This window comes from Psittacula echo (genome assembly GCF_963264785.1).
Source record: "Psittacula echo genome assembly, chromosome: 12".
Classification (NCBI taxonomy): Eukaryota; Metazoa; Chordata; class Aves; order Psittaciformes; family Psittacidae; genus Psittacula; species Psittacula echo.
Genome location: NC_137747.1, coordinates 13,916,671 through 13,944,447, shown reverse-complemented (window position 1 = coordinate 13,944,447; position 27,777 = coordinate 13,916,671). Strand labels below are relative to the sequence as shown.

The 27,777-nt window shown below is 48.8% G+C and overlaps 1 protein-coding gene across 1 annotated transcript in view; it reads right to left on the bottom strand.

The window, feature by feature from the left end:
• PTPRT (protein tyrosine phosphatase receptor type T) overlaps positions 1 to 27,777 on the bottom strand; it is a gene marked incomplete at both ends in the record, with an annotated part of 457,941 nt that overhangs the window by 272,628 nt on the left and 157,536 nt on the right. Inside the window, one exon of the mRNA XM_080628020.1 lies at positions 261 to 532. Coding sequence (XP_080484146.1) covers positions 261 to 532 — 272 coding nt within the window. The remainder of the gene's footprint in view (positions 1 to 260; positions 533 to 27,777) is intronic.

The window sequence follows — 27,777 nt, the reverse complement described above, 5'->3', positions numbered from 1 at the left end:
CACAGACTGATTTGGGTTGGTAGGGACCTTAAATCTCATCCAGTTCCAACCCCCTGCCACACATGTTCAACACCTAGTATGTGAGTCCATTGTGAGCAATTTACCTAATTAAAACTAAAACAATGAGAGCAAAGTTGCTGCCAGACTTGAAAGTGGGGAAGGAGGGGAAGGGGTAAATGATTTTCAGAATATCCGTTGCTAACAATAACTTAGCTCATACCCAGCCAAATGTTCTAAGGAAGAACATGCCAAACTCATACCTGATAAAAATGTGGCCAGAATGTACTGATGGCAAGTTCTGCTTTCACCCATCCTTCTGTAACAACTCCCGAGACATTCCATATGGGATTGCCCTGTGGTCCTCCATTCACCTTCACGTAGACGTTCAGAGAGCCAGGACTTGAACGGTCTCGGCTGGACAGGTAATAGTGGAAGTCAATGCAGTGGGTGTCATTTTCCTTCAGTGTAGGCAACAGCAGGTGAGCCTTCTGCCCAGATGCTCGCCCAGAGCTGTTCACCATCATGAAGGAGCCTATAAAAGAAAGCAGAAAGAGAAGGAGGAGTGGTTTTACCTGGCTTTTGCAGTAGAAGAGAAGTTGTGGCTGCCACAGCCCAGGCAGTGTTCAAGGCCAGCTTGGACAGGGCTTGGAGCAAGCTGCTTTAGTGGAAGGTGGCCCTGCTTGTGGCAGGGGTTGGAACTGGATGAGCTTTAAGGTCCCTTCAACCCAAACCAGGCTGGGATTCTGTGAAAATCAGTTTCATTAGAAAAGTCAGTGATTTCCTTAGAAACCAGAAAACAAAACATCCATCTGAAAAGCCCAAACTAAGTATTCTATGCTCGCTGTTAGGTAACAGGAAGAAAGGGTATTAAGATTTAAGGTGTATATACACACAAATAGACTGAGAACCAACTAGAAGCATTTTAAACAGATAACATCAAAAATAAAGATAAAAATACTGGGCTTTCATGTATGATTTTATAACCTGTGATAAAACAGGCCCTGTAACCTGCAGCACAGTGACAATGCAGCAGCAGCGAGGTTCTCCTGCCAAACACGGTCCCCCAATGGCACATTCAATAAAGAACTACTACTGCTACAAGGGACCCAATTGACAGCTGTTGTCTGCCTTCATGGCCCTTTCCTCTTTCAAGCCAATCTGTACCTGTATCTTGGCACTAGAAACTTAGAGAGGCTGTAATGTGTTAGAAAGAAAACCAAACCATTTTAGGAGCCCAAACGCATGAGGCTTGCAAGCCTCTTCTAGGAAGGAAGGACAGGCTGAATTTAGGGAAGGAAATACATACTAAGGCAATTTATGAGTTTGTTAACCTGGAAGCTTGCATTGTATTAACCATGGCACTTGATGTTGAACTGACATTTTGACTCATCAAGCCATTATTTCACAGCACATTGTGTCTCAACTCATGTCTTTGCAGATGCATCAAGGTGACAAATGTTAGCAATAAGGCAAAACATTATGAGAGTTATTTGATTCAATTCTGCTGAAAGGCTCTCCTTGACGTGTGCACAGACACTCACCCTTGGAGAAAGCTAAACAAAACACCAAGAGTGGGAGGAATTTGTGTGTCAGCAGCCAGGCATGATAATTTTTAATCAAACACAGCCCTCTCGACACGCTGGTTCTGATGCTGCTGCAGATGTATTTCTTTGCTGGCCTCTTGCAGCTCCCAGAAGATTGAGTTTTAAAAGCCCTGCCTCACTCCTAACCTAGGAGCCGGATAACCATTTTGATCCATTCTGAGCAGTGAACAGCCAGATATTCTAAACTGTATCAACAGAAACCAGAAACTTGCTCCTACAAAAATGCTTTTTTCCCTTGTGTTTCTGCGATAGATGGGCGTTTTGTAAAGCACTGAAAAGCGTGGATGCAGAAGGAAGGCAATCTTTCAAAGAAAAAGAAAACACAAACTCAAGAGGCCCTGGCAAAATCACGCCAAATGCAAGGAAGACGGTGTGGTAAGAAACAGGAAAACTGAGAGGCAAGATGACATCATTTTGATATACTGAATTCACAATGGCCGCAAATAAAAAAATTGCAGATTCACAGCAAGGACTTCAAGAAATGTAAGAGCTGAATCCAAACTTCTTTGTATCTCTCTAATAATCAAAGTCCGTAGCATGGGATCTTGACACATTTCACTGCTGATATAATTCTGTTCCCCATCAACCACCAAATCTCCTTCTTCAGCAAGTACATGCTAATCTTAAAACCTACCTAGGTAAACTGAAAAGCTGAGACACTGGAATTTGGATTCTGTTTCTCTGACCCAAGATAACTGCTGATCACAAAGGATAACTGATGAGGTTTGAAGAGGAAGCACAGGCAGATAGTTAAGGCTCAAAACATGACAGACAGACTGGATTCTAAGAGTAACTGTGACACTTCTTTAACAATCTCTGTCAGCACACACTCTGCCTGATCTTCCCTTACAAATTATGCCAAGAACAGTCGTAAGAACTACACTTCTATTTTGGGGCAGCAACACAAGAGGGACATGGAGCTGTTGGAGCGAGTGCAGAGGAGGCCATGGAGCTGCTGCGAGGGCTGGAGCAGCTCTGCTCTGGAGCCAGGCTGAGAGAGCTGGGCTGGGGCAGCCTGGACAAGAGAAGGCTCCTGAAGGGGAGACCTTAGAGCAGCTCCAGTGCCTAAAGGGGCTGCAGGAAACCTGGAGAGGGGCTTGGGACAAGGGCCTGTAGGGACAGGCCAAGGGGAATGGCTTTAACCTGCCAGAGGGGAGACTGAGATGAGCTCTTAGGCAGAAGCTCTTCCCTGTGAGGGTGCTGAGGCGCTGGCCCAGGGTGCCCAGAGAAGCTGTGGCTGCCCCATCCCTGGCAGTAGATAACAAACCCTCAGCCAAGCCCCAACTCTGGTCATACAGCTCCAACCAAATCAACTTTGCCATTGAAATCTCTCTTTCCTCTTGTGCTCTTCCTCATACCAGAGAGCTCACTGACAGCAGTGTCTTTGCTCAAGCCTAGCCCACAACAGCCAGCACGGGGAGCCAGGGAGGAGGCAGGATGGCCCTGACACCCAAAACCCTCTCAGCAGTCAGGAGCTGGCAGGTCAGGAGCCAGGGCTGCCCAGAAACAAGACACTGAAGGGAGCGGGCGAGCTCAAAGCCGGCAAGGAACAGCAGAGGGTATTCATGCAGGCACTGTGTCCAGCAGCACAATAGAAACACAGAGCTCTCAAAGGTCACATTGGAGTGAAAACCACTCAGAGAGACGGGCAGAAACCCCACAAAGTGACATCGCAGAAGGACATAGCCCAGCCTCAGAAAGTGCTTCAAAATGTCACCAGAAATCCGGCTCCAAGACAAGAAAAACACTGCTTAGGGGACTATCTATTTCAAACAGCTGGTGGCACACAGGACTGCTGCCAAGCTGACCCCATACTCTTTGGTCTTCAGTTGCACTAGAAAGCGGAAAACCACTGGGAGAGAAACCAGGGATGTGGCTCTAACTAAAACCTGTGCCTCAGCCTTACTGAGGCAAGTTCACTCTTCTCTTTTGTCTTTAAATACTGTCCCAAGCAAATCAAGTCACTGAAGATGGAAGGACCACGAGTGTCCAAACAAACCACTGTGGAACAGCTCCTTTGGATCTAGGAAGGAGCAGGCCAAATGATAAAAGCAGTCTCTCCTCAAAGAAGAGGCACCTGCAAGCAGCAGAGGTGAAGCAGGTCACTGGAACACTTCACAAACCATCTCCCGTCCTCTGCTTGCTGCAGACACATTGCCACAGGAGGCAGAAAGGAGAGATTAGGAGCAGCGATACAAACTGCAGAGGTACACAGGATTCCCAGTCAGGAAATCCAAGGGTTTCACTGACAGCTGACACAGCTCCTGCCACCACTAAAATTATTTAAAGCCCTGCTCTGAAGAAAAAATATTCACAACTCTCCTGGAAAATAGTTCTGAGAGCTCCATGGATAATTCCATGAGGAGAAAGAGAGGGAGACATATACGCAGATATACATGTGTAGCTATATACATGTAGTTGCACATGTAGATATATATGTGAGGATATATATACAGGTATATATACACACACACACATATATACATGTTAACACTTTCAAGAATGGTTGACCTGATAGTTAGGGGGCAGGGAAGCTTCATAACGTGCCCTATGGGTCCCACCAGCCAGGGCCCCAAACGCCAGTGACAGGGTGACAAGAGCCAGCAAAGACGCCATGCAGGGAGGGTCGATCTTCCCTGAGAGCGAGACCGAGACTGAGCCCTGGCCCACACCAGAGAGGGGCGAGGACAAGAACAAACCCAAAGCGCCACAAGCCCCTTTCCCACCACCACCACTGCAAGAGACCGGGAAGCACACACGGCCCTAAGAAACATCATTGGGATGGGAACCCGCTGCGGGCTGGGAAACCGTGATTTAGGGCAGGGAATCATCAGCAGGGGAGGAAACCACGGCCAGGGGAAGCTGCTGGGGTCCGTTGGGCGCGAGGCCGCTGCAGCAGCCGGGATTGGTGGAAGGTGGGGTGGGGCCTGCTGGAGAGGGGCCGTTGGCCCCAGCCCAACTGACACTGACCCACGGTCATGGCAGGTACAGCAGCAGCTCCCGCTCCTCCCGGGGCTCCTGCCCCACAGGTAGCCCCCAGCCGGCTCTGCCTGCCCCTTTCTCACCCCAGCACCTCTCTCTGCTTCTCCCAACAGAGAGGTTTCCCCTCCACCTGCCAATGGCGATGGAAGTGTCTGGTCTGAGCTCCGATGCTCTGGCCGTGCAGCGACGGATCGCGACCCGCGCGTTACCCCCTCTCCCGGGGCTGCCGCTGTCCTTGGGGCCTGCCCAGGACCAGCCTGGCCCCCACCAGCTGGCGCATGGGGGGTCAGGGCCCCCCGCGGCCCCGCGGCAGCGCCTCCAGCTCCCCTCTGCGCTGCCGCTGCCACCCGCGCCACAGCTCCCCTGCACCCGTGGGCAGGAGGCGGCCTCCACCAAGGACCGGGCAGCCACGGGGGACACCGTCCCCCCCGCCAGGCCCCACCAGCCTGCCCCGGCTCTGCTGACCACCACCAAGCCCAGAGGTGAGGCCTGGGGGCTCAGGAGCCTGAGCGAAGGCAGCCAAGCTGAGCAAAGCTTGCATCGCCCTGCACCTGCCTTCCCTGTCCTTGCTTCTGCAGCAGCAGTGACCACCCCAGCAGCTCTGGCCGAGCCCATGCTGGTGTCCCAGCAGGGACCAGCCGCCCTCGCTGAGGCCTTTCCCGACCACGCAGCGGACACCAGCTTCACCCATCGGCTCCAGCCATCGTCTGACACCATGCACAGACATGGCACCATCCCTGATGTGCCCGACTGGGATGGCTTCATCCAGCAGCTCCCTCAGCTCTCCGAGTACGTTGTGGAGGGTGGCGGCGGTGGTGGTGGGGCCAGGGGACACTGAGGACACTGTGCATCATCTCTCCATTTCCCCAACAGCCTCACCATCACCGAATTCTTCAATGAGTTCTTTGACTTCCTGGAGCGTGTGGTGAACGGAGACTGCGTTCTGGACCAGGCAGTGCTGGCGCAGCTCCCAGACATTGAGGACATCATCGTGACCACTGATGGACCCAGCTGTCCTGCTGAGATGCTCCATCAGCTCCAAGAACATTCCAGGTACGCGGCGCAGGGCGGCGCAGACCCATCGGTGGTGGTGGGGCTGGGGGCTGGTGAGGACACAGTCCCTGATGTCCCCAAAGACCCCATCCCAACCAGGCCCTCAACAAGCTCCCCTCCTCTTGGTGTACAGGGCAGAGGACAGCAGCACTATGGAGATGGAGGCTGCAGGGGACAGAGCTCAGGAGAGTCCCCAGAAGGATCCCGTGGCAGCTCCTATGGAAAATCCACTGCTGAGCCCCCGCTGGCAGCCCAGGGTGCTTCTGAACCGCATGCCACTGCGGAGTGTCCTGGCCCCGGCTGCCCTCCCACACCATGCACCCATCACACACAGACTGGTGCAGGAGGCACTCAACAGACAGCCCAGGGTGCTTTTAAAGCCATTGCCAGTGCCCAGTCCTCAGGCCAGCCCCTCGGATGCCTCCCAGCACCAACCACCCATCACTGACAGACTGGTGCAGAAGGCATTGCACAGCCAGCCCAGGGTGCTTCTAAGCCATTTGCCACTGCCCCTGGGACTCGTCTCATGCCAGAGGGTGCCCACACTGGCAGGAGTGGGCAGCAGGCCGACCAAGCGCCCCATGACAGCCAGCACCACCAGCGAGCAAGAGTCCTCCCAGCAAGACAGCATCCCAGCAAAGAAAAGGAGGAAGATGGAGCTGCGCCGGCTGAGCAAGCGCTAGGAAACGCTGTGCCAGGGGCAGACACACAGGCACAGCACAGCAGTGGGCAGCAGTGCACAGCGGGCAGGAAGCAGCAAGGGGAGAGATGAGGACGTCCTGCACCAACCACACGGCAGCTTCCTGAACTCCATCCCGAGTTTGCACCCGCTGGGGCAAGCAGTGAAGGTGCTGGGGCACTGTGACCATCGCGCCAAAACCATAACAGAGCCAGAAACTGCCCTGACAAACCTGGAAGAGAGCGCCATGGCAGCCAAGTCCCTGCAAAATCAAACGAGCAGGTGGCAAATCCCCTGGGAGATGGCAGATGAAATCAAAGGGAAAAGCATGGGAAGAGAAGGGGATGAGGATGAAGGATTTCCCAATGCTGACTTGTTAGAAGGTTTAAGAAAACAAAGACAGCAGCTTACAGCACAAGAGGTTCAAACAGACTCTGCTCACAGAATCACAGAATCAGCCGGATTGGAAAAGACCTTTACGATCATCATCCTAAGGTCTTTTTAAGGCTGCCATCTCACCACCTACTCTGCTCCCAAGCAAGGATGATTTCATCCCCCTGACTGAGCAGGCACAATCCCAAGACAAGGAACTGAAATCATCTCAATGGTGACTGCAAAGTGCCTTTGCCACCCGGGACTGGTGCTGCTCAACTGCTGCAGCACACACTCTTGGCCACCTCCAAGATGAGGGCTGCTCTGGGCAAAACTGCACTTGTGGCATCCCAGCCTCCAGTATTTTTGCTTCTACGAGCAACAGTGCAATTAGAACTGCAGCAATGCTCTCCCTTCTACACCGCACAACCAGAATCATTCACTTCTCTGCCCCACTGCACCCAAGAAGGGGAGTTGAAAAGCCTGAGCCAAGCTGAACAAACCCTGCATCGCCCTGCGCTTGCCTTGCCTTTGGGTGCCTTAATAGCAGCAGTGACCACTCCAGCAAATCTCGTCGAGCCAATACAGGTGTCCCAGCAAGGACCAGCCACCCCCGCTGATGCCTTTCCTGACCAGGCAGAAGACACCAACGCCAGCCATCAGCTCGCCTCATTTAACACAGGAGATGAAGTTGACACCATCCCTGATGTGCCCGACCGGGACGGCTTCCTCCAACAGTTCCCTGAACTCTCCGAGTATGTTGTGCAGGGTGGGTGGTGGCGGGGTGATGGTGGGGCCAGGGGACACTGAGGACACTGTGCCTGATCTCTCCATTTCCCCAACAGCCTCACCACCACCGATTTCTTCATCGACTTCTTTGTCTTTTTGAAGCGTGTGGCAAACAGAGACTGGGCTCTGGACCAGGTGGCGCTGGCGCAGCTCCCCGACATTGAGGACAGCATCGTGACCCCTGATGGACCAGGCTGTTCTGCCGAGATGTTCCTCGAGCCCCCCAACACTCCAGGAACGCGGTGCAGGACGGTTGCCCAAAGAGCCATTGGTGGTGGCGGGGGGTGGTGGGGCCAGGGGACACAGAGGACGCTGTGCCTGATTTCTCCATTTCCCCAACAGCCTCACCATCACCAAATTCCTCACCGAGTTCTTCAGATTCTTGGAGCGGGTGGCGAATGGAGACTGCACTCTGGACCGGGCGCTGCTGGCACAGCTCTCCGACATTGAGGACAGCACCGAGACCACGGATGGACCCAGCTGTTCTGCTGAGATGCTCCATGAGCTCCCTGAACACTCCAGGTACATGGCTCAGCGCAGCTGCACCAAAGAGACATTGGAGGTGGTGGGGCTGGGGGCTGGCAAGGACACAGTTCCTGATGTCCCCAAAGTCCCCATCCCAACCAGCTCCCCCTCCTCTTGGTGTACAGGGCAGAGGACAGCAGCACTATGGAGATGGAGGATGCTGACAACACCTTCCACGGCAGCCCCAACAGCCTGGACACCGACAGCTCCTTCAACCAAGTCCCTGACGCGCTGCAGCGCTGGGTGCACATCAGGAGAACAAGGGCTGCTCAGGGTCAGCGATGCTGGGAGATACCGACCCCTTCTGGGAGGTGCCGGCCTCCCCCTTGCAGGACCCACAGGGAGAGCAGGTCAGGGGATCAGCAGACCTCTCGCCCTGGCCACCACTGAGCCCCTCGCACACTGCAGAGGAGAGCTCTCTGGAGAGCTCTGTGCAGAGCTCTGAGGACGCCGCAGAGCCTGCAGGGGACAGAGCTCAGGAGAGTCCCCAGAAGGATCCCGTGGCAGCTCCTATGGAAAATCCACTGCCGAGCCCCCGCTGGCAGCCCAGGGTGCTTCTGAACCGCGTGCCACTGCGGAGTGTCCTGGCCCCGGCTGCCCTCCCACACCATGCACCCATCACACACAGACTGGTGCAGGAGGCACTCAACAGACAGCCCAGGGTGCTTCTAAAGCAACTGCCAGTGACAAATCCAGAGATCCTAATGGCCCTTCGAACTTCCCTGCACAGACACACTAGTGCAGGAAACACTGCATAAGCAACTCAGGGTGCTTCTAAGACGCTTGTCGCTGCCCCTGGGACTCATGTCATGTCAGAGGTTGACCACACTAGCAGGAGTGGGCAGCAGGCTGACCAAGCGCCCCATGACAGCCAGCACCATCAGCGAACAAGAGTCCTCCCAGCAAGACAGCATCCCAGCAAAGAAAAGGAGGAAGATGGAGCTGCGCCGGCTGAGCAAGCGCTAGGAAACGCTGTGCCAGGGGCAGACACACAGGCACAGCACAGCAGTGGGCAGCAGTGCACAGCGGGCAGGAAGCAGCAAAGGGAGAGATGAGGACGCCCTGCTCCAACCACACAGCAGCTTCTTGAACTCCATCCCGAGTTTGCACCCGCTGGGGCAAGCAGTGAAGGTGCTGGGGCCACTGTGACCATCGCGTCAAAACCATAACAGAGCCAGAAACTGCCCTGACAAACCTGGAAGAGAGCGCCATGGCAGCCAAGTCCCTGCAAAATCAAACGAGCAGGTGGCAAATCCCCTGGGAGATGGCAGATGAAATCAAAGGGAAAAGCATGGGAAGAGAAGGGGATAAGGATGAAGGATTTCCCAATGCTGACTTGTTAGAAGGTGCAAAAAAACCAAGGCAGCTGGTTACAGCTCAAGATGTTCAAACAGACTCTGCTCATAGAATTGTAGAATCAGCCGCCTTGGAAAAGACCTTTAAGATCATCATCCTAAGACCTTTTTAAGGCTGCCATCTCAGATCGGCTCTGATCTTAAGCAAAGATGATCCCATCCCCCTGACTGAGCAGGCACAATCCCAAGCCCCACAACAAGGAACTGAAATCATTTCAATGGTGACTGCAAAGTGCCTTTCCCACCCGGGACTGGTCCTGGCCACCTCCAAGATGAGGCTGGTCTGGGCAAAACTGCATCTGTGGCACTTGTGCACAAGCCACCAAAGCCATAAAAGCCACCAGCATTTATGCTTTTATAAGCCATTAGAACCATAGAACTTTGCTCATTTCCACACTGTGCAATCAACATCATTCACTTCTCTGCCCCACTGCACCCATGGCCATCAGTACTCGTATTTTAGAGTTAACTTTGCAGCTGAAACAATGCTCCACATCTTTCCTCACTGTCCTGAAGAGGTGCAGAGCTGTGCCTGCTGTCATAAGTAAAACCCTGCTCCACCACTGGCCCAGTGGAGAGTAGCTCTGCACAGCCAAAGCTATTCCAGCATCTGCGGAGCTTCAGGACTCCCTGAAGCTGCAGCTGGGTTAACTGGACTGTGTGGATTAGATAGGCTGACATGTTAGAGCCATGTATGTATAAGGCCATAGCACACACCAGTACAAAGTGTAACCTAATACCATCAAGGATCACAACACATTACAGACAGTCACAGACTATCTCAGGAGAAGACTTTTAAAGGACTCTGAAGGGTCCAACAGGCTTTTGGAATAGCTGCTATAGAGACAGAGAAATGAAGCAGCCCTCCACCTTGCCTTGTCTCTCTGCTGTGGGGTTACAGAAGGTCGAAGAATAACAAGTGCCAATAGTGACCACAACAGTGCACTCGTGGCAATACCTCACCAACCAACACTCCCTGATCCATAGACTGGAGATCCAAGGAGCTATCAGCAGGTCTCTCTCACCATTCAATAGCCTCATATGGCCACTGCAAAAGTCTGGAGTGGAGACCAACAGCAGTAATAGCTCCGACCAGCTGCAGTCACTGCAACCAGTGTCTGTCACAGGGGCCAGACCAGTCACGGCCACTGGTCCTAATTCTTAGGTAGCCCCAGCATACCTAATACCAGGCATAGAGGGGCCCTGCCTCCAGCCACGTGGAGGACAGGGACAACCACCTTAACTGGACCCTATGGCTTAGATGGCCTGGCACAACTACTAGTATACCCCAGTGCACAGTGCACCCTAATACCATCAAGGGCCACAACACATTTTATTTCTGGAGTGACAGGGGCATCCCAACAGCTGACTGCTCTGGAGGCTGAAATCAGCCTGACTGGGAAGGAGTGGCAAAAGCACCCCACTGTGACTGGCCCAGAGGCATCCTTGGCATAGACCCTCTCAGGAGAAGGTATTTCAAGAACCCTAAAGGGTACCAATGTGCTTTTGGAATAGCTGCTTTAGAGACAGGGGAAATTAAGCAGCTTTCCACCTTGCCTGATCTCTCAGAGGATCCTTCTGCGCTGGGGTTGCTGAATGGCAAACAACAACAAGTGCCAGGCATGACGACAACAGTGCACCAGCGACAACACTGCACCAACCGAGACTCCCTGATTCCCATCCGTGAGTTGATCCATTGACTGGAGAGCCAAGGAGTGATCAGCAGGGCCTACTCACCCTTTAATAGCCCCATACGGCTAGTGCTAACGTCTAACGGAGAGTAGAGACTAACAACAGACTATCGTGACCTGAATAAAGTCACACCACCATTGAGTGCTGCCGTACTGGACATGCCAGAACTTCCGTGTGAAATGGAGTCAAAGGCAGCCAAGAGGGGTGGGACAGCTGATATTGCCAATGTGTTTTGGGGTGGCACAGCTGATATTGCCAATGTCTTTTCTTCAGCCCCTTTGCAGGCCACAGTTTGCTTTTCCTTAGAGGGGAGTCCAGCACACTTGGAACCGACTGACCCAGGGGTGGAAACAGCCCTGCCCTCTGCCATGGCCTGATCCAGACTGCGCTGGAACAAGGGCAAGCTCCACAACACCTGCAATACATTGATGACACCACTGCGTGGGGGGATAGCAGCAGCAGCAGAAGTTTTTGAGAGGAAGGAAAATAATCCAAACCCTGCTGAAAGCTGGTTTGGCCATAAAGCAGGGTAAGGGCAAGGGACCTGCACAGGAAAGCCAGTACTTGGGAATAAACTGGCAAGATGAACACGGAGACAACGAGCTCAAATAAGTCACCCATAATCACCAATAAGCTCCAGTCACCCAGGAATCCTAGGAGTCCTCATGGCAGAGGGCAAAGACTGTGGAAGGTCACCAGAGGAGGAGGTGACACGTGCTGGGAGGCCCCACTGTACCACAAACTACCAAAGAATCTGATGGGGAAAATGGTCTGGGTTGTTCTTGCCTTGGGTAAAAGCAAACCTGCTCGTGGGACTGCTTTCGCTCAAGGACCTGGTGCTCTTGGTGGGTAATGTGGGAGGATGGGCAAGGCTGGTGTGTATCTCAAAGGGATTTAATTCTGGGTGAGAACAGCCACTGAATTGAACTGTGTGATGCTGTATACGCTGGATACTACCGCTGCCACGGTGGCCTTACACCCAATACAGCGCTGGACACCTCCTGGCACCCATCTCCACTGCTCCAGCTTGGAGGATCTGAACCCTTTTGATCATCACATTAACGAAGCATGGACTCAGTAAAATTGGACAAGTGCAGTGGAGATGGATTCAGAATAAGCTTCAGCATGCAACAAGCCAGCACCACACACCACCCATCTTTCCTGCCCGGAGAGACACATGACAGATGGAGCCCCAAGTCGTGGACTGAATGAACTCAACAAACGCTTGTAGTGATGGTCCACAGACTAGGGGAATGATATCTCTGTGTGTGCATACATGTATGCATATATATCATATGCATATATGTATGTATCTCTCAAAGGACAGTAAAGCTGATGGTAGAAAGTGTGAGACCTGGCATGTCACGAATGGTATGGAATAAGGGGTGGAAACTCTCCTGGTTTCGGCTGGAATAGAGTTCATTTTTTCCCTAGTAGCTGGTGCAATGCTGTGTTTTGGCTTCACTGAGAACAATGCAGATAACCCACTGATGTTTCATTTGATGCTCAGTACCACGCACCCTGATCAAGGACTTTTCAGTCTTTCATGCTCTGCCATGAGACGGTGTCCTGGGTTCAGCAATAGCAGTCAGTTTTTCTCCTTCTTAGTAGCTGTTGCAGCGCTGTGTTTTTGACTTTTGGCCTGGGAAGAGCTGATAACACTGATGTTTAGACTGACCAAGGACTTTGTGAGTCTCATGCTCTGCCAGGGAGGAGGAGGGGCCGGGAGGAAGCAGGGACAGGATGCCTGACCCAAACTAGCCAAAGAGGTATTCCATACCACAGCACGTCATGCCCGGGGATGTAACTGGGAGCTACCCGGAAGGGCACGTCCTCTTTTCGGTCGGGCTCTTTTCCGGCGAGTGGTATCGTATTTTCTTCCCTTGTTATTTCTCTTATCATTATTACTATTGGTGGTAGCAGTAGTGATTTGTGTTATACCTGAGTTACTGGACTGTTCTTATCTCAACCCATGGGAGTTACATTCTTTCGATTCTCCTCCCCATCCCTCTGGGGAGTGGGGGGGGAAGTAGACTGCGTGGTTCTAATTTACAGCCGGGGCTTAAACCACGACAGTTCATTTTGGCGCCCCACGTTGGGCGCCAAAAAGAACTGTCGTGGTTTAAGCCCAGGCCATAAATCAGAACCACGAAGTCCACTTCCCCCTCCCCCACCTTTCTTCCCTCCGCTCCTGGAGGGACGGGATGGAGAATCAAAAGAATGCAGCTCCCATGGGTTGAGATAAGAACAGTTTAATAACTAAGGTATAACACAAATCACTACTGCTACCACCAATAGTAATAATGATAAGAGAAATAACAAGGGAAGAAAATACGATACCGCTCGCCGGAAAAGAGCCCGACCGAAAAGAGGACGTGCCCTTCCGGGTAGCTCCCAGTTACATCCCCGGGCATGATGTGCTGTGGTATGGAATACCTCTTTGGCTAGTTTGGGTCAGGCGTCCTGTCCCTGCTTCCTCCCGGCCCTTCCTCCTCCCTGGCAGAGCATGAGACTCACAAAGTCCTTGGTCAGTCTAAACATCAGTGTTATCAGCTCTTCCCAGGCCAAAAGTCAAAAACACAGTGCTGCAACAGCTACTAAGAAGGAGAAAAACTGACTGCTACTGCTGAACCCAGGACACCGTGGCAGGGGTTGGAGCTGGATGAGCTTTACGGTCCCTTCCAACACAAACCAATCTGGGAGTCTAAGATTTCATGCCCAGGGAAGCTTGTCTGGACAGGATATGTCACTTAGAGGCATGTGAGAGATCATGAAAATTGGAGGGGGGGGAGGGGGACACACACAGGAAAGGGGGTGGTGGAGAGAAAACAGCATTTTAGGGACAATTGTGGTTTTCCTTATTATCCTTAATAAAATTGACATACTGTGATACAGAGCCTGACAGCTTTCTTCAGCCTGAACACAGAACTGAAGCTGATGGGACTTCTTCTCAATTTATAGGCCTATATGTGCAAATAAAAGAGATACAATCTGGTCTGGCACCAACAAAGCACTTGCCACATATTCCACTCCTATACAGAACTAGAGAATGAATTCACGTGTCATAATGGAAATTATTGATCAGTGGATGACTGAAAGCCACTTCAGTGACTGCAGGCAAGAATGTGAATAAAACCCAAGGTATCCTGGAGAAACTCTAACTTAGGCCATTGCATATCCAATTCTGCAGAATAATAACAGTAGGGAAAAAAATCATTTGGCCTCGTTTTGTTCACCTCCTTAAGGCAACTTCCTGTGTCATAAACACTGAAGTGAAAAAATGATTTTTTGGGGGCAAAATTTATAGTTATTGGATGAAGAAATAAGCAGCTTGACTATCATGTCAATGAAAATTAGTGCTCTTGGTTCAACAGGTTAGAGCACCTAATATCTTGCTGGTTTTGCCCTGTGTAAGCGAAGTGAATGTGTTGTGTTGGGATCAGCCAGAAGCAGGAGGATGGGAAGCTGGTAAATAAATTCATTTTTAAAAATCCCCTCCACCCCCAGGCCCATAAAGCAGCATTCTCTCATAGTTATTAAACAGAGCACTGGAAATTGGGAAATTAAACCATGAAGTGCTCTCTTGCTGGCCATAAATTTCAATTTTTCCCCTGCTTGCTGCATAATGATGCCTTGATAAGCGTCCTATTATTGATGCATCTGCAACATATCTCCTCTTTCTGGAGCTGAAATGCTACTCGGTAGCAGATGGTGGCTATTGTGTTTACACATCAGCACTTTATGATTGCATTTTCTCACGTCTGCAGTAAAAAGAAAGCCGTAATTGAGTTTTTAATGGCTTTGCACATTGTTCATTAAGATTACATGAGTGTGTGCTGACAAATGACAGCTGAAGAAATGAGGCACCGAGAACCCTCATGATCACCACACAGACCTCAGCTGACGTGGTTTCATTACTGCCTTTGAAGAACGGGGCTGTTTAAAAGTGAAATTATAGCAACCATTAAAGGCTGAATGTAAACTTGGAAAGAAAGCTGTCAAAATGCTCAACTTCAAAATGAGACTTTGGGAACCTTGAAAAACCACAATCAGGTACACCGTGTTCCCTTAAACTGCAAACTCCTTCCCAAAATAAAGGAACAGGCTTTCCAGCAGCTCCATCAGGCACACGAGCATGTTTTAAACACAGTTTTGCTTATTGCCAGAAACAACTCTATCTGCAAAACAGTAAGTGTGATGTCTGTCCTTGTTAAGGTAAAACACAGCACCATGGAATAAGCCCAGCTGGAATGGCCTCAGGTTCCAGCTCAAAGCAGGATCAGCCACGAGGCCAGACCAGGTTTCTCGGAGCTTTTACTTCTTTTGTGTTACACACCTCCCAGGAGGGCAGCATGTGCTGCCCCTGTGGAAACCTGCTCCATTGCTCCACTGCCCTCACAGTTCTTATAGTCAGTCCAAAACCTCTCTTTTCAACTTCAACCCTTAATCACTTGCTGCAGTGATCCCGACTTGGAATTCCTGACAACCTCCTCCTAAGTACTCAGGAGCCAGTGCTAGGTGCCTGCAAAGCCTTCCCTGCCCCAGGCTGAGCAACCTCCTCAGGTTGTTCTTACAAGGCAAGTGCTCCAGCCACACACACTTGGAGGCATTCATTGAATTTGCTCCAGTTCATCAGCGTCTCTGATATTATGCCCAAAATTGGGCACAGGATGCTCAATGCAATCCAATGAGTGGCAATGAAAGGGAGATCTCTTCCCTTTGTCTACCAGCTACGACCCTTTCAAAACAACCCAGGATGCCATTAGCCTCCTTTGCTCCCAGAGCATGCCACTGGCTCATGTTCACCTTGCCATCTGCCAAGGGTACAGTGAAGAGGCATTTCCATTTCAAGCAGCTGATGGTCAGCCCTATCAAGTTTTTAAAGTCAAAAGCTGCATCAAGCCTTTTCATTGATGAGCCACAGACTGATCTTCCTCCTGTAATTTCTGTTGAGTCAGTCAGGAATAAGACTGTGTCACCAAGATCTATAGTGTAATTAGACACTGTGCTGGGGAAAAGAAATAAGTATTTCCATGCACATGCTTTCAGCTACCGCGACCTTATTTGCATTCCTTACATTATGAAGAGTTGTCACTACCCACCTGCATCACACTTCCCACATTTTTACATCCCCGCTCTTCAGACTCGTGTGTACCACCTGAAGAAGGCTCAGAAATCTCTTCTCTCTGAAGTCAGCAGCATTTGTACCAACTCAAGATTAACCAAGCTCTCCTTGCTGCTACCCCTCCTTCAAGTATTAGGACAAAATCAGACCCATTAGTTCTCAAATGTGGCCATACTGAATTAATCTACTAGTGAAACAGTTTGATTCACAGACAGATAGGAATATAAAGTGCAAGCTGAGTCCAGCATAATTCATGAGGCCAATCCATTCACTTGGGCAATTGTCAGAAAATAGAGAAGTAGTTTTTTTAAAAGTCTGCTCTTTGTAAAGAGCTTTTCTTCTGGAAATTCATGTAATGAAAAGAATGTTGTTGTTGGGGGGGTTTGTCAGGAAAATCTTAAGAATCATAGAATGTTTTGGGTTGGAAAGGACCTTAAGATTATCCAGCTCCAACCCCCTGCCATGGGCAGGGACACCACACCATGTCACCCAAGACTTTGTCCAACCTGGCCTTGAACACTGCCAGGGATGGAGCGTTCACAACTTCCTTGGGCACCCTGTGCCAGCGCCCCACCACCCTTACAGGGAAGAACTTCTGCCTAAGAGCTCATCTCAATCTCTCCTCTGTCAGTTTAAAGCCCTTATAAATCAGCTGGAAAACATTTGAGACTGATGCTTGCTGGAACAGTGTCAGTGGTCAAATCACCTCTCCCTCTTCACCAACAAACTCACATTCCAATTTACAAAGCAGAACTCTGTCAAAGCTCAGAAGAGCCATTGCTCTGACGTTACAGCCATCAGGACCCGCTCCGAGTATCTCCTGCTTACCTGTAGGCTCCAGTTATTTCTAGAATTTTCTTCCCCAACATCATAAGAGTTTATTAACTAGAGGCCAATGGCAGCAGTTGGAAGCCCAGATTCACTGCGAGACAAACCATGGGGCATGCTCTACCATCAGAAACAGTTCTAGAAGCCCCAGCAGTGAAAAGTGTTTTAGCAGATTCACTGCCCACATTCACTGTTGTTCAGGTCACTGCTGTAGCGTACTTGGAGTGTCCTTACTTCATTAGTTATAAAAATGCATAAATTGGCAGTGCTATAAAACAAAAGGCCCTGTGAGCACCAGAGCCATACTAGTCTGAGGTGAAGGAATCCTGCAATAATAAACATAATTCTCTATAAACAACAATGAGAATTCTCTATAACTTTAATTATACCTTCTTCATTACACTGTCTTCTTTCAAAACTGATGGAAATGTGCACTAAACCCTGAAAACTGAATAGATTTTGTTGCATTTTAATTCCAGGAGCCTGACAACTATTCATCTTATCAATCACTATCTTAACTTATCTTATGGTAAAATGCAGGCAATTTATTGAAACACTTAATACTTTAGGCTATTGAACAGCAAATAAACAAAACAGGGGGAATGGCCATAAATCAACATAATATCTTCATTTAAAGACATTGCAAATCCTGTTCTTAGCACCCAAGAGCTTTATTACAGCGAAATGACTTGTAGGACCATTAATGAGCCTCTGGTTCAAAGCCTCTTGCAAGCACTTCTCAAGAAGACTCAGGGTTCAGCTGAATACCAAGTATTCCTGTCACCAGATTTAACCTGTGCCATGAACCACTCCCAAATGCCGCCTCTTACGAACACAGCAGCATTTCAGTAATCAGCCTCTATAGACAACCTCTGGAAAACAACTCAGACTTCTAAGTTCAAGATACACAACTACTTGTGCAATGAGCGTATTATAGACTTTCAGAATGGTTCATGTTGGAAGGGACCTTAAAGCTCCTCCAGTTCCAACCCCTGCCACGGGCAGGGACACCTTCCACTGGAGCAGCTTGCTCCAAGCCCCTGTGTCCAACCTGGCCTTGAACACTGCCAGGGATGGGGCAGCCACAGCTTCTCTGGGCACCCTGGGCCAGCGCCTCAGCACCCTCACAGGGAAGAGCTTCTGCCTAAGAGCTCATCTCAGTTTCCCCTCTGGCAGGTTAAAGCCATTCCCCTTGGCCTGTCCCTACAGGCCCTTGTCCCAAGCCCTTCTTCATGTTTCCTGTTGCCCCTTTAGGCACTGGAGCTGCTCTAAGGTCTCACCTTAAGAAGCTCTCTCTTCTCCAGGCTGAACACGTTAAAGAACTCTCTTAGGCTGAAATGCCAACAATGAAGGAGTTCAGAGGTGTTGTAAAGACTTTTCTGAAAAGGTAACTGCTACTTTTTACACATCTCAGCTTTGGACTCAAATCTGGTACTCTTTTTAGAACCAAAGTTCCAACTCATTACAATGCAGCAGAGCATTATTTTAGCAAAGCCTGAAGATGAAAAGCTCTCCACCGAAGCAGATACAGATTCGAGGAAACCATGTTACAGTGCAGTGACCACAAGGAATTCAATAATTAAATCACTCCATCTCAGCTAGTGCAACATCAGCAGCTCTCCTTGCGAGGGGCAGCAAGAAGTCAAAAGTCTGCTGCTTCTCAGTATGAAAACTGCCAACAGGAACAGGATCTGATCTGCCCAAACATACCTGACATGTACAACATTAGAAGTTTCTGTTTTGAAACCCTGTCTTTCCTATGAAGGTCTGATACATGTAATGGTCATCAGACACAAAAAACCCTAATAACACATGAGTATCCTCATCAACTTTCTGCATTATCCAGGTGCAGTGGTTGATTGATTATGACATTAAAAACTTAACAGCAATCCTTTCCCAGGGTGCCCTTTGTGCTCTACTCGTATTTGGTGTTTCTCTTGTTCTCCAGTTCTGGGTTTTCTCTGAATATATCTGTTCACTTTTGCCCAATTCTCTCTTCTACCATTTTAAAAGATAAAGGACACACGCTACAATCCCCCTTACTCCTCCCTTTCCAAGTATGGAGCAGCTTCTGTGGGATGCAGTCTCGTTTAAGACATGTAGATGGATGGCTCAAGGATCATAGTAAGGTTGAATACAATTTTTTTTCATTTGGCTACTCTAAAGCCACTGATGTTGTATCCTATCCTGTGGTCACCCTGGTGTAGCTCAATGTTCTCAGTATTTCTCATTACATTATTCTCCAATTAGAATGTCAGCCAGAATTCCATCTCTCATTAGCAGACACGCAGCTACATTAGTAGCCAATATTTATGATCTCTGCAACTTGTGTAAAGCTTCCATATGCTGTGCATATGTAACACTTGCTAGGAAACAGCAAAAGGATTTACTACCTTTATATCTGTGGCAGAAACCACATATTAAACCTAAAGCCAAAATACAACTATGGCAACCGATGTCTGAAGAGGAATTGTTTCTTCAACAGTTTGTTTTTCCATAGCTGTGTTCTAACCATATGGTCACTTGTTTGCACATTTAAGATATCAACACTGCAGCTCTAACCCCAGAATATGGTGAGGTTTATAGGCTAAGCTATTTTTGCATCACATTTTCAGCTTTGCTGAGCTCAGTTTCAGTGGTGCTGTTGAAGGCAGTGATGCTATTCTGGGTGGAAGAGAATTTGGCACAGTGAATACAGAGAATACTCCAGGCCACCTCAGAAGGCAGCACTCAGTGTGGCAGAGAGAGCTTCTCAAAAGGAGCAGCTCAGAACTGCCAAAGCAGAGGCTGCTGCAGACCACTGGAGAGGTGAATTGGCACAGGAGAAAGGAACCTCCCTGCCTCCAACCCACATCTCCCCAGCTGCAACCACTGCCATTGCTCATCCCCATGGGAACCACATTGCACCACAGTTTTCTTTTAAACACGCAATGTTTGCCTGCCTGAGCTCCTGTTACAGTTATAGCACAGGAATAACTACCAGCATCCTCTTTTTCAGGGATATTGTCCTGCTCAGGTGGACACTTTCTAGTTGAGTGTTACTGACAAGGTGCCCAGAGAAGTTGTGGTTGCCCCATCCCTGGCAGTGGTCAAGGCCAGGTTGGAGCAATCTGCTCTAGTGGAAGGTTGTCCCTGCCCGTGTCAAGGGGCTGTAACTAGAAGACCTTTAAAGTTCCTTCCAACCCAAACCAGGCTGTGGTTCTATGATCCTATGACCTATTTCAGGAAGAGAAAAAGAAATGCCACCTTGAAGCAGCTCGGTTGCCAACAGCGGCTGTACTGGCATTCAGAGAAGAATACTGTATTTAATCCAAATAAAAGATATTTGTCCATAGCATGATCAAGTTGGTGACTGGCTCATGACACAAAACAGCATTTGTGTTTCAAAACATCCCAAACCATGCAGTTGCAATTTGAGATTATAAAACTAGATACATCATTACACAAAAGTTGAAGCATTATTTAAGGAAACATCTGACAGCTACTGAAACTCGCCAAATATTTGTACTGAAATAACTTGACAGCTGTGTGCAGTAACAAAGCATTTGAGTGGTTTGAAATCTGCTGCCTTTGAGCCACTGTATATACAGCTCCATATTTTAATGAAACTAATATGCTCAGCACACTTCCCATACACAGAATTTGCAACAGCTTTATTATGACTCACTTCTTGCTCTGTTTGATATTAGACCCAACACATTTACCACTATCTTCCAGGGCTTTTATTCCCACATGGTTTTTTGAGCCCAGCTGGATGCCTGTGTAAATATTTTTCGCTCAACTGTCCAGCAGAACACGCAGATTCATTTCCTGTGGACCGCAGCTCATGTAGAACCTCACAGTGGCGCACACATGAGGTTATGTTTTTATTAGAAATTAATGCTATCTGACAGATCTCATTTTCTGGTCGAGGTTTTCTTGCTGTGTATGACAACAGCCATGCTGAGCCCTGCAGGTGATGCTGTACTGACCCCATGGCAAGCGGGTGGAACTGGGTGAGCTTTAAGGTCCCTTCCAAACCAAACCAGGCTGGGATTCCACGATGCGGTCGTAAATGCACTGAACTGCCTGGGAGGATCTCATTTAAAGGAAAGGTGAACGCAACCACATCACAAACACTGCACCAGCTCCTGGCACTTTGTTTCAATGGATGGAGCTGAGGCGTACAGACACAATGCGGAGCTTAGGCAGAATTGTAGTTTGCAGAGTAAAGAGTTCATCCCATTAACCAGAAATCACACGTTACCCAGAAGACACGGCCCCTAACCCATACCAAGGATCCCAGCTCAGTTTGTCTCAAGTTCCTCACAGCTCTCAACGACTTTTCCTGGCAGTGCCACTCTACACATTTAATTGCTGATCTCCCCTCACAGGATGCAATTTTATACATTATCAGGAAGGCCATTTGGTTCATCAGCTGTTAACCTCCTGCCACATGTGACTATCTCCACTAGCCTTCAAATCCCACACAGAATTCTGTTCCCCTGAGGACGACTTGAGATAATAAACGCTCAGGAGTTATTTCCAAAGCTTGGGAATCCCTGCTAAACCCAGTTTTAATCCACTATTACAGTGGCATGGCAGTAATTTCTGTACAGTAGAAAGTCAGAGCTTCCCTCTGCAAAGGCTCTGCTGGTCAGACTTCCATGCTGGATTCACCCTAAGTGCACTCATCCTGTATGCATCCCGTATGAAGATAGACTGAGAAAGTTGGGGCTGTTCAGCCTGGAGAAGAGAAGCTGCGTGGAGACCTCAGAGCAGCTTCCAGTATCTGAAGGGGGCCTACAAGGATGCTGGGGATGGACTCTTCATCAGGGACTGTAGTGACAGGACAAGGGGTAACGGGTTCAAACTGAAACAGAGGAAGTTTAGATTGGATCTAAGGAAGAAATTCTTTACTGTGAGGGTGGTGAGGCACTGGAATGGGTTGCCCAAGGAAGTTGTGAATGCTCCATCCCTGGCAGTGTTCAAGGCCAGGTTGGATGAGGCCTTGGGTGCCATGGTTTAGTGTGAGGTGTCCCTGGCCATGGCAGGGGGGTTGGAACTGGATGATCTTAAGGTCCTTTCCAACCCGAACTATTCTATGATTCATCTGTTTGCTATTGGTTCAAGCATTTCCACCTCCGAGCTTTCTGGGATCATCCTGTTTTCTCTAAAGAAAGACATTTCCCTGCTCTTCTTTTCAGTGGCCAATGAAACCGCCATGAAAACCCCACATCAGCAAAACAACCACTTCTCTGCAACATTTCCTTCAATTCTGAAGAAGATTTGCTGTTCCTCACCAAAACCATGCCTGGTCGTTTGCCCCAAAGTATCTTAACTGACAACCAAGCTGAAAGGTCCAAAAATAGACACAGCAATTCCTAAAACTAAAAGCAGTGCAAAGTAATCATTTAAACCATCCGACGGGTACATTTTTCACAAAGGGAAGCAGCTAATGACTGATGTGCTGCTGACTCACTACTCCTTGTCTCCTCCAACTAGTAGGTTTATTTAAATCTCCTACCTCTTATTACCTTATTCGAAGTTCTCTTTTCACCCCACTTTAAAGCGTCTATGCTAGAGTTTGAATTTATTCTTAGGAGGCTCCTTTTCATTTTTAAAAGTAGAATGACATTTTTATCCTCAAAGTTTCCATCTATTTGCCAGTCAGCACAGTCCCAGCAGTCTCTCCCAGTTGGAACTTTCAATCTTCAAAGACGTCCCCAAATGTAGCAATGGTTGAATGAATGTGGAGCTGCTGGAATGAGTGCAGAGGAGGCCACGGAGATGCTGCGAGGGCTGGAGCAGCTCTGCTCTGGAGCCAGGCTGAGAGAGCTGGGCTGGGGCAGCCTGGACAAGAGAAGGCTCCTGAAGGGGAGACCTGAGAGCAGCTCCAGTGCCTAAAGGGGCTGCAGGAAACCTGGAGAGGGGCTTGGGACAAGGGCCTGTAGGGACAGGCCAAGGGGAATGGCTTTAACCTGCCAGAACAGGGGAGACTGAGATGAGCTCTTAGGCAGAAGCTCTTCCCTGTGAGGGTGCTGAGGCGCTGGCCCAGGGTGCCCAGAGAAGCTGTGGCTGCCCCATCCCTGGCAGTGTTCAAGGCCAGGTTGGACACAGGGGCTTGGAGCAAGCTGCTCCAGTGGAAGGTGTCCCTGCCCGTGGCAGGGGGTGGAGCTGGATGAACTTTAAGGTCCCTTCCGATCCAAACCATTCCATGATTCTACAACATGCTCCAATGTGTAAGCTATACTTCCTGACATGAAGAACAAATGGGAGTTAAGTTTCCTGCATACAGCCCCATCTTAATTCTTGTATTGAAACAAATGGCAAGATAAGGATGTACTCCAGTAAAAGGGCAGCTCTGCTAGACTTTCAAGTCACTAATTCTATTTATCAATATTGTTGTAATTTAAGCTGGTGTGAAACATTTTTGGGGGATTACGCATTTTATCCATCAGCAGACAATGAACACTGGGACATGTTCCCAGCATAAACAGCATTAGAAATTAAAATCCTAAATAAAATATCTTGGAACAAATATAAAGTATTGAGACTCACCTGGAGGCAATTCTAGCACTGCAGTTCAGGTGGCTGAGAGGTCAAGGGAAAACTCCAGGCATGCCTGCAGAACCCAAATGCAGTTTTCAGCACTGGCATGACTTCAGAAGGGAACAGAGATTTCCCCATAGGCAAGGTTTCTCTCTGCTATTCAAAGAGTTTGTAGCTGAAACAGTTTGTAAATACCTTGGATAGAAGGAACTCAAAATCTGTGTGAGCAGTTGTGGCAGGTTCTGCTCCTGCTGTAAATGAACCTCCCCCTGAACTCAGCACGATCAGCATCAGTGCCAAATCATTAACAAGCAGTTTCTCAGTAGGATTATCTATTCCTGAAAAATAATTACTCCTCGTGGCCTTGCTTCAAACAGACCATTTATGGAGGATTTACACAGAGTTTCCACACATTCCTGCAAAGAGGCTCACCTCAGCACTTGGACAATATTAAGCTTTCAGTTTTCCCATTAATCTCTACTACAGAAAACTAGTCCAGGGTCATACTTCTATTTTTCCTTGTTTAATATGTCAAATTCTGTTCTTAGCACAAGGGTTATTAGGGTTGTAGTCTACTCCAGGAGTCAACAGTGTTCAAAAATGGGTTTTAGGATAGAGATTTCCCCAGCACAGAATCCCCGACTGGTTTGTGTTGGAAGGGACCTTAAAGCTCATCCAGCTCCAACCCCTGCCACGGGCAGGGACACCTTCCACTGGAGCAGCTTGCTCCAAGCCCCTGTGTCCAACCTGGCCTTGAACACTGCCAGGGATGGGGCAGCCACAGCTTCTCTGGGCACCCTGGGCCAGCGCCTCAGCACCCTCACAGGGAAGAGCTTCTGCCTTATATCTAACCTGAACTTCCCCTGTTTCAGTTTGAACCCGTTACCCCTTGTTCTGTCGCTACAGTCCCTGATGAAGAGTCCCTCCCCAGCATCCTTGTAGCCCCCTTCAGACGCTGGAAGCTGCTCTGAGGTCTCCACACAGCTTCTCTTCTCCAGGCTGAACAGCCCAAACGCTCTCAGCCTGTTCAGTTTTAGAGCCCTGTTTAAACAGCCAGGTGTGTTTCAGGCAAACTGGGATGATTTTCATTCGACTTCTCACTTGGGAATTCCAAGCAGGAGTTGAAGGAATAGAATTTGGATCCCATCCTGCACAAAAGCACACCCCAGGTTCCTGTCAGGCTCTGGAGCCAGGAATTTGTAATGCCCTGACAACAACATTGCAATTCGAGGTGTGTATTAGTGTTATCAATATTATACACTGTGTGACACACATTCATTATGCTCCTACTGCCACTAGAAATGCTGTTTGGTGTCACTTATTCCCTTAATCCTCCAGCTGCCTTCACAACACCAAACTAAGCATTAAAGAGGTGCCTTGCTTGTAGGAATACAATTCAGCACATTCTCTTGAATGCATGTGTCTGTGCATGTCATTCAGTTACAAGTTGCTGATATTCCCCTGAAGTGATGAAAGCTTTCAGACCTCTTCTGAAAGCTTTATCTTTTGCAGATCCATCCCCCAGATCTTTACACTATTTGTCAAGTAACTGCTCAGAACTCTGACCTGACCCATGCAGAAGATAGGTAGTACAAGAACAGCCGGATTCCTTAACCCGAGTGCCACTCCTGTTTTCCACATTGTGTTCATCCCGACAGCTTTGGAGATGAAAAATCACAGGAGAAATAAGAGACCGTCTCTAAATGCATAATGAAATGGGATTTATTCCTCTGATAGTTGCAACAACATAAAGTGTGCCATTACAAACGCTTATTTATTAATATTACTTCAGCTTGCAACAGAGTCTAAAAATAGGCAGTTACTTAAAAATGTACCAGTGTTAACATGAAACATCTGATTAAACATCTAAACAACTTCTCCCCTTCCAGAGGACACTTTCAGTTTGACTACTACCAGTGTTAACTCCATGTGCACTGGAGCAAGGTCAGCACACATACCCCACCCACAGCTACTAGAATGGCACTGCATGGGCAGATGATGACGATTAAAGACTAAACTAGAAAGTTCATACCTCTGAAAAACAACTGTTGAAATAATGCCAGCGTTTATGACAGGTGCACAACAGTGGGTTTTTACTACTGCTGACACTTAACCAGAGCAACCTGCACAACTTGCTCATGACCCGGTCATCCACACAGAACCCTCCCATATTAACTTCATTATGATGAGGAACCTCATGAAACCCATAATATAGCCCTTTAAATGAGGGTGCATGTGCCTATTGAATTGCCAGGATGATCCATCTTGTCAAGGACAATGGTATTGAATGCTGGATAGATTTGAGCATTTCTCAAACTATCAAAACCCTGTGTCCAGCCTGGCCTTGAACACTGCCAGGGATGGGGCAGCCACAGCTTCTCTGGGCACCCTGTGCCAGCGCCTCAGCACCCTCACAATAAAGAACTTCCTCTGTTTCAGTTTGAACCCATCATCCTTGTCCTATCACTACAGTCCCTGATGAACAGCCCCTCTCCAGCACCCTTGGAGGATGGACAGCAGTGCTGCAGACACAGGGAGCTCAGTGCTGCCCTGCCCACAGAACTCTGCCCTTCCCAGCTCTGGGCTGGAAGCCCAGGTCAGAATACGCCACAATAAAACAAACCTTTTGTCTAAAAGAACAGTAAAAATGTTCACAGCTGAAGACATCCCCTGCTAATGCTCTGCTCAAAGTGGCTCTATAAACACACCATTGCCAGGGGCTGAGGAAGAAACACACCTGAGATGGACCACCGTGATGCAAATGTAAAAACAACATTTACAAACCCACAGCTCTTTGCCATTTGTTTAGTCTTCTCTGTTACTTTTGGCATGCAGAGCTCCATGATGTGAGCCCCCTGAGGACTGGATTTAGCAGCCATCCTGCCTGACAATTCCTGTGGCAGGTTTGCCTCCTTACCCTGGAGGGAAGAATCCAATTTCCAAACCTCCAGGCAGTCCATTTAAAACACACTTTCCATTCGGAACACATACCACTAGCAGCTTGTGCTCTGAGGACACAATTATGTTTCACTCTCGTAAGGCAAAGGCTCAGCGGATTCCACTAAAAACTGGTAATGTGTCCTCGATTTACACGTGCAACAGAGAGAGCTTTAGGAAATGTTGATTTCACAGCGCTGTGGATACCACATGCTAAAGGGAACCCTTCCTCTGTCTCCAAAACAATACTCTAATAACTCTACCCTTTTTTTCCTTTCTTCTAAAATATGGTTCCAATATTAGACCATTCTAATTTAAGCAGATCAATACTTCTTTAGTCACTGCATTCACGACAATGCATAAATGAATTAACAAGAATTACGATAAAACCTGTCCTGTTTGGAACAGTTTGTCTTTTGGCATCACACAGCCTCTATCAAAGGCACTAACTGGGAAGCACAGCAGTGTAATTTCCTCCTGCTCACAGGACCTGTCAGACTGGGCATACAACTGTTTCACTATCCACTCTCCAAGAGCTGTGTTTCCAAAGAGCTGTGTTTCCTTAATCTTCCTGGAATTCCCTGGCTCACTGACATACTTTTTCCCTCATATATTTCCATTATGCATTTGTGCAGAAGGTTTTTTAACCACTTGCTATTTAGGAAACCATCGAACAAGTCTATTTCATCCACAACGCTGTTAGAAATCCAACACCAAGAAGCACCTAAACTTCCCCATCCTGACAAGCTGAGAAGTAGTCTGTTGTTGGGCAGAAATGCCAAACGCAAGCCTGGCCAGGGAAGCTGCCACCTAACAGCAGCACTGCACGTTCCCAAGTACTTACACCGACACTGGGACAGTGCTGGGAACTAAGGACACTGACCACAGACTGCAGCAATGGCAGGGAAAGCAGAACATTAACTCTTTTCCAATACAGCATCAACACGTCCTACAGCTCCTGGCACCTTCAAGTTACTTAGAGGTGCAGTTTTCAAGTGCCTGTCTCTTGTGTGTTTCTGCACTCTGAAGCAGATATGCTTGCTGCATGGCAGGAATTCACATCCTCAACCCCACCATTTTACAGCAAGTCTCAAGTATGCTTTTAGCTGGAATAGAATTAATTCTGTTCCCAGCACCTGGTGCAGTGCTGTATGTTGGCTTCAGCCTGAGAACAATGCTGGTAACACACCGATGGTTTAGTTGTCGCTCAGGAGCACTTACCCTGACCAAGGACTGTTCAATCTCTCAGCTCTGCCAGTGAGGAGGGGCACAACGAACCAGAGACAGGACACCTGACCCCAACTA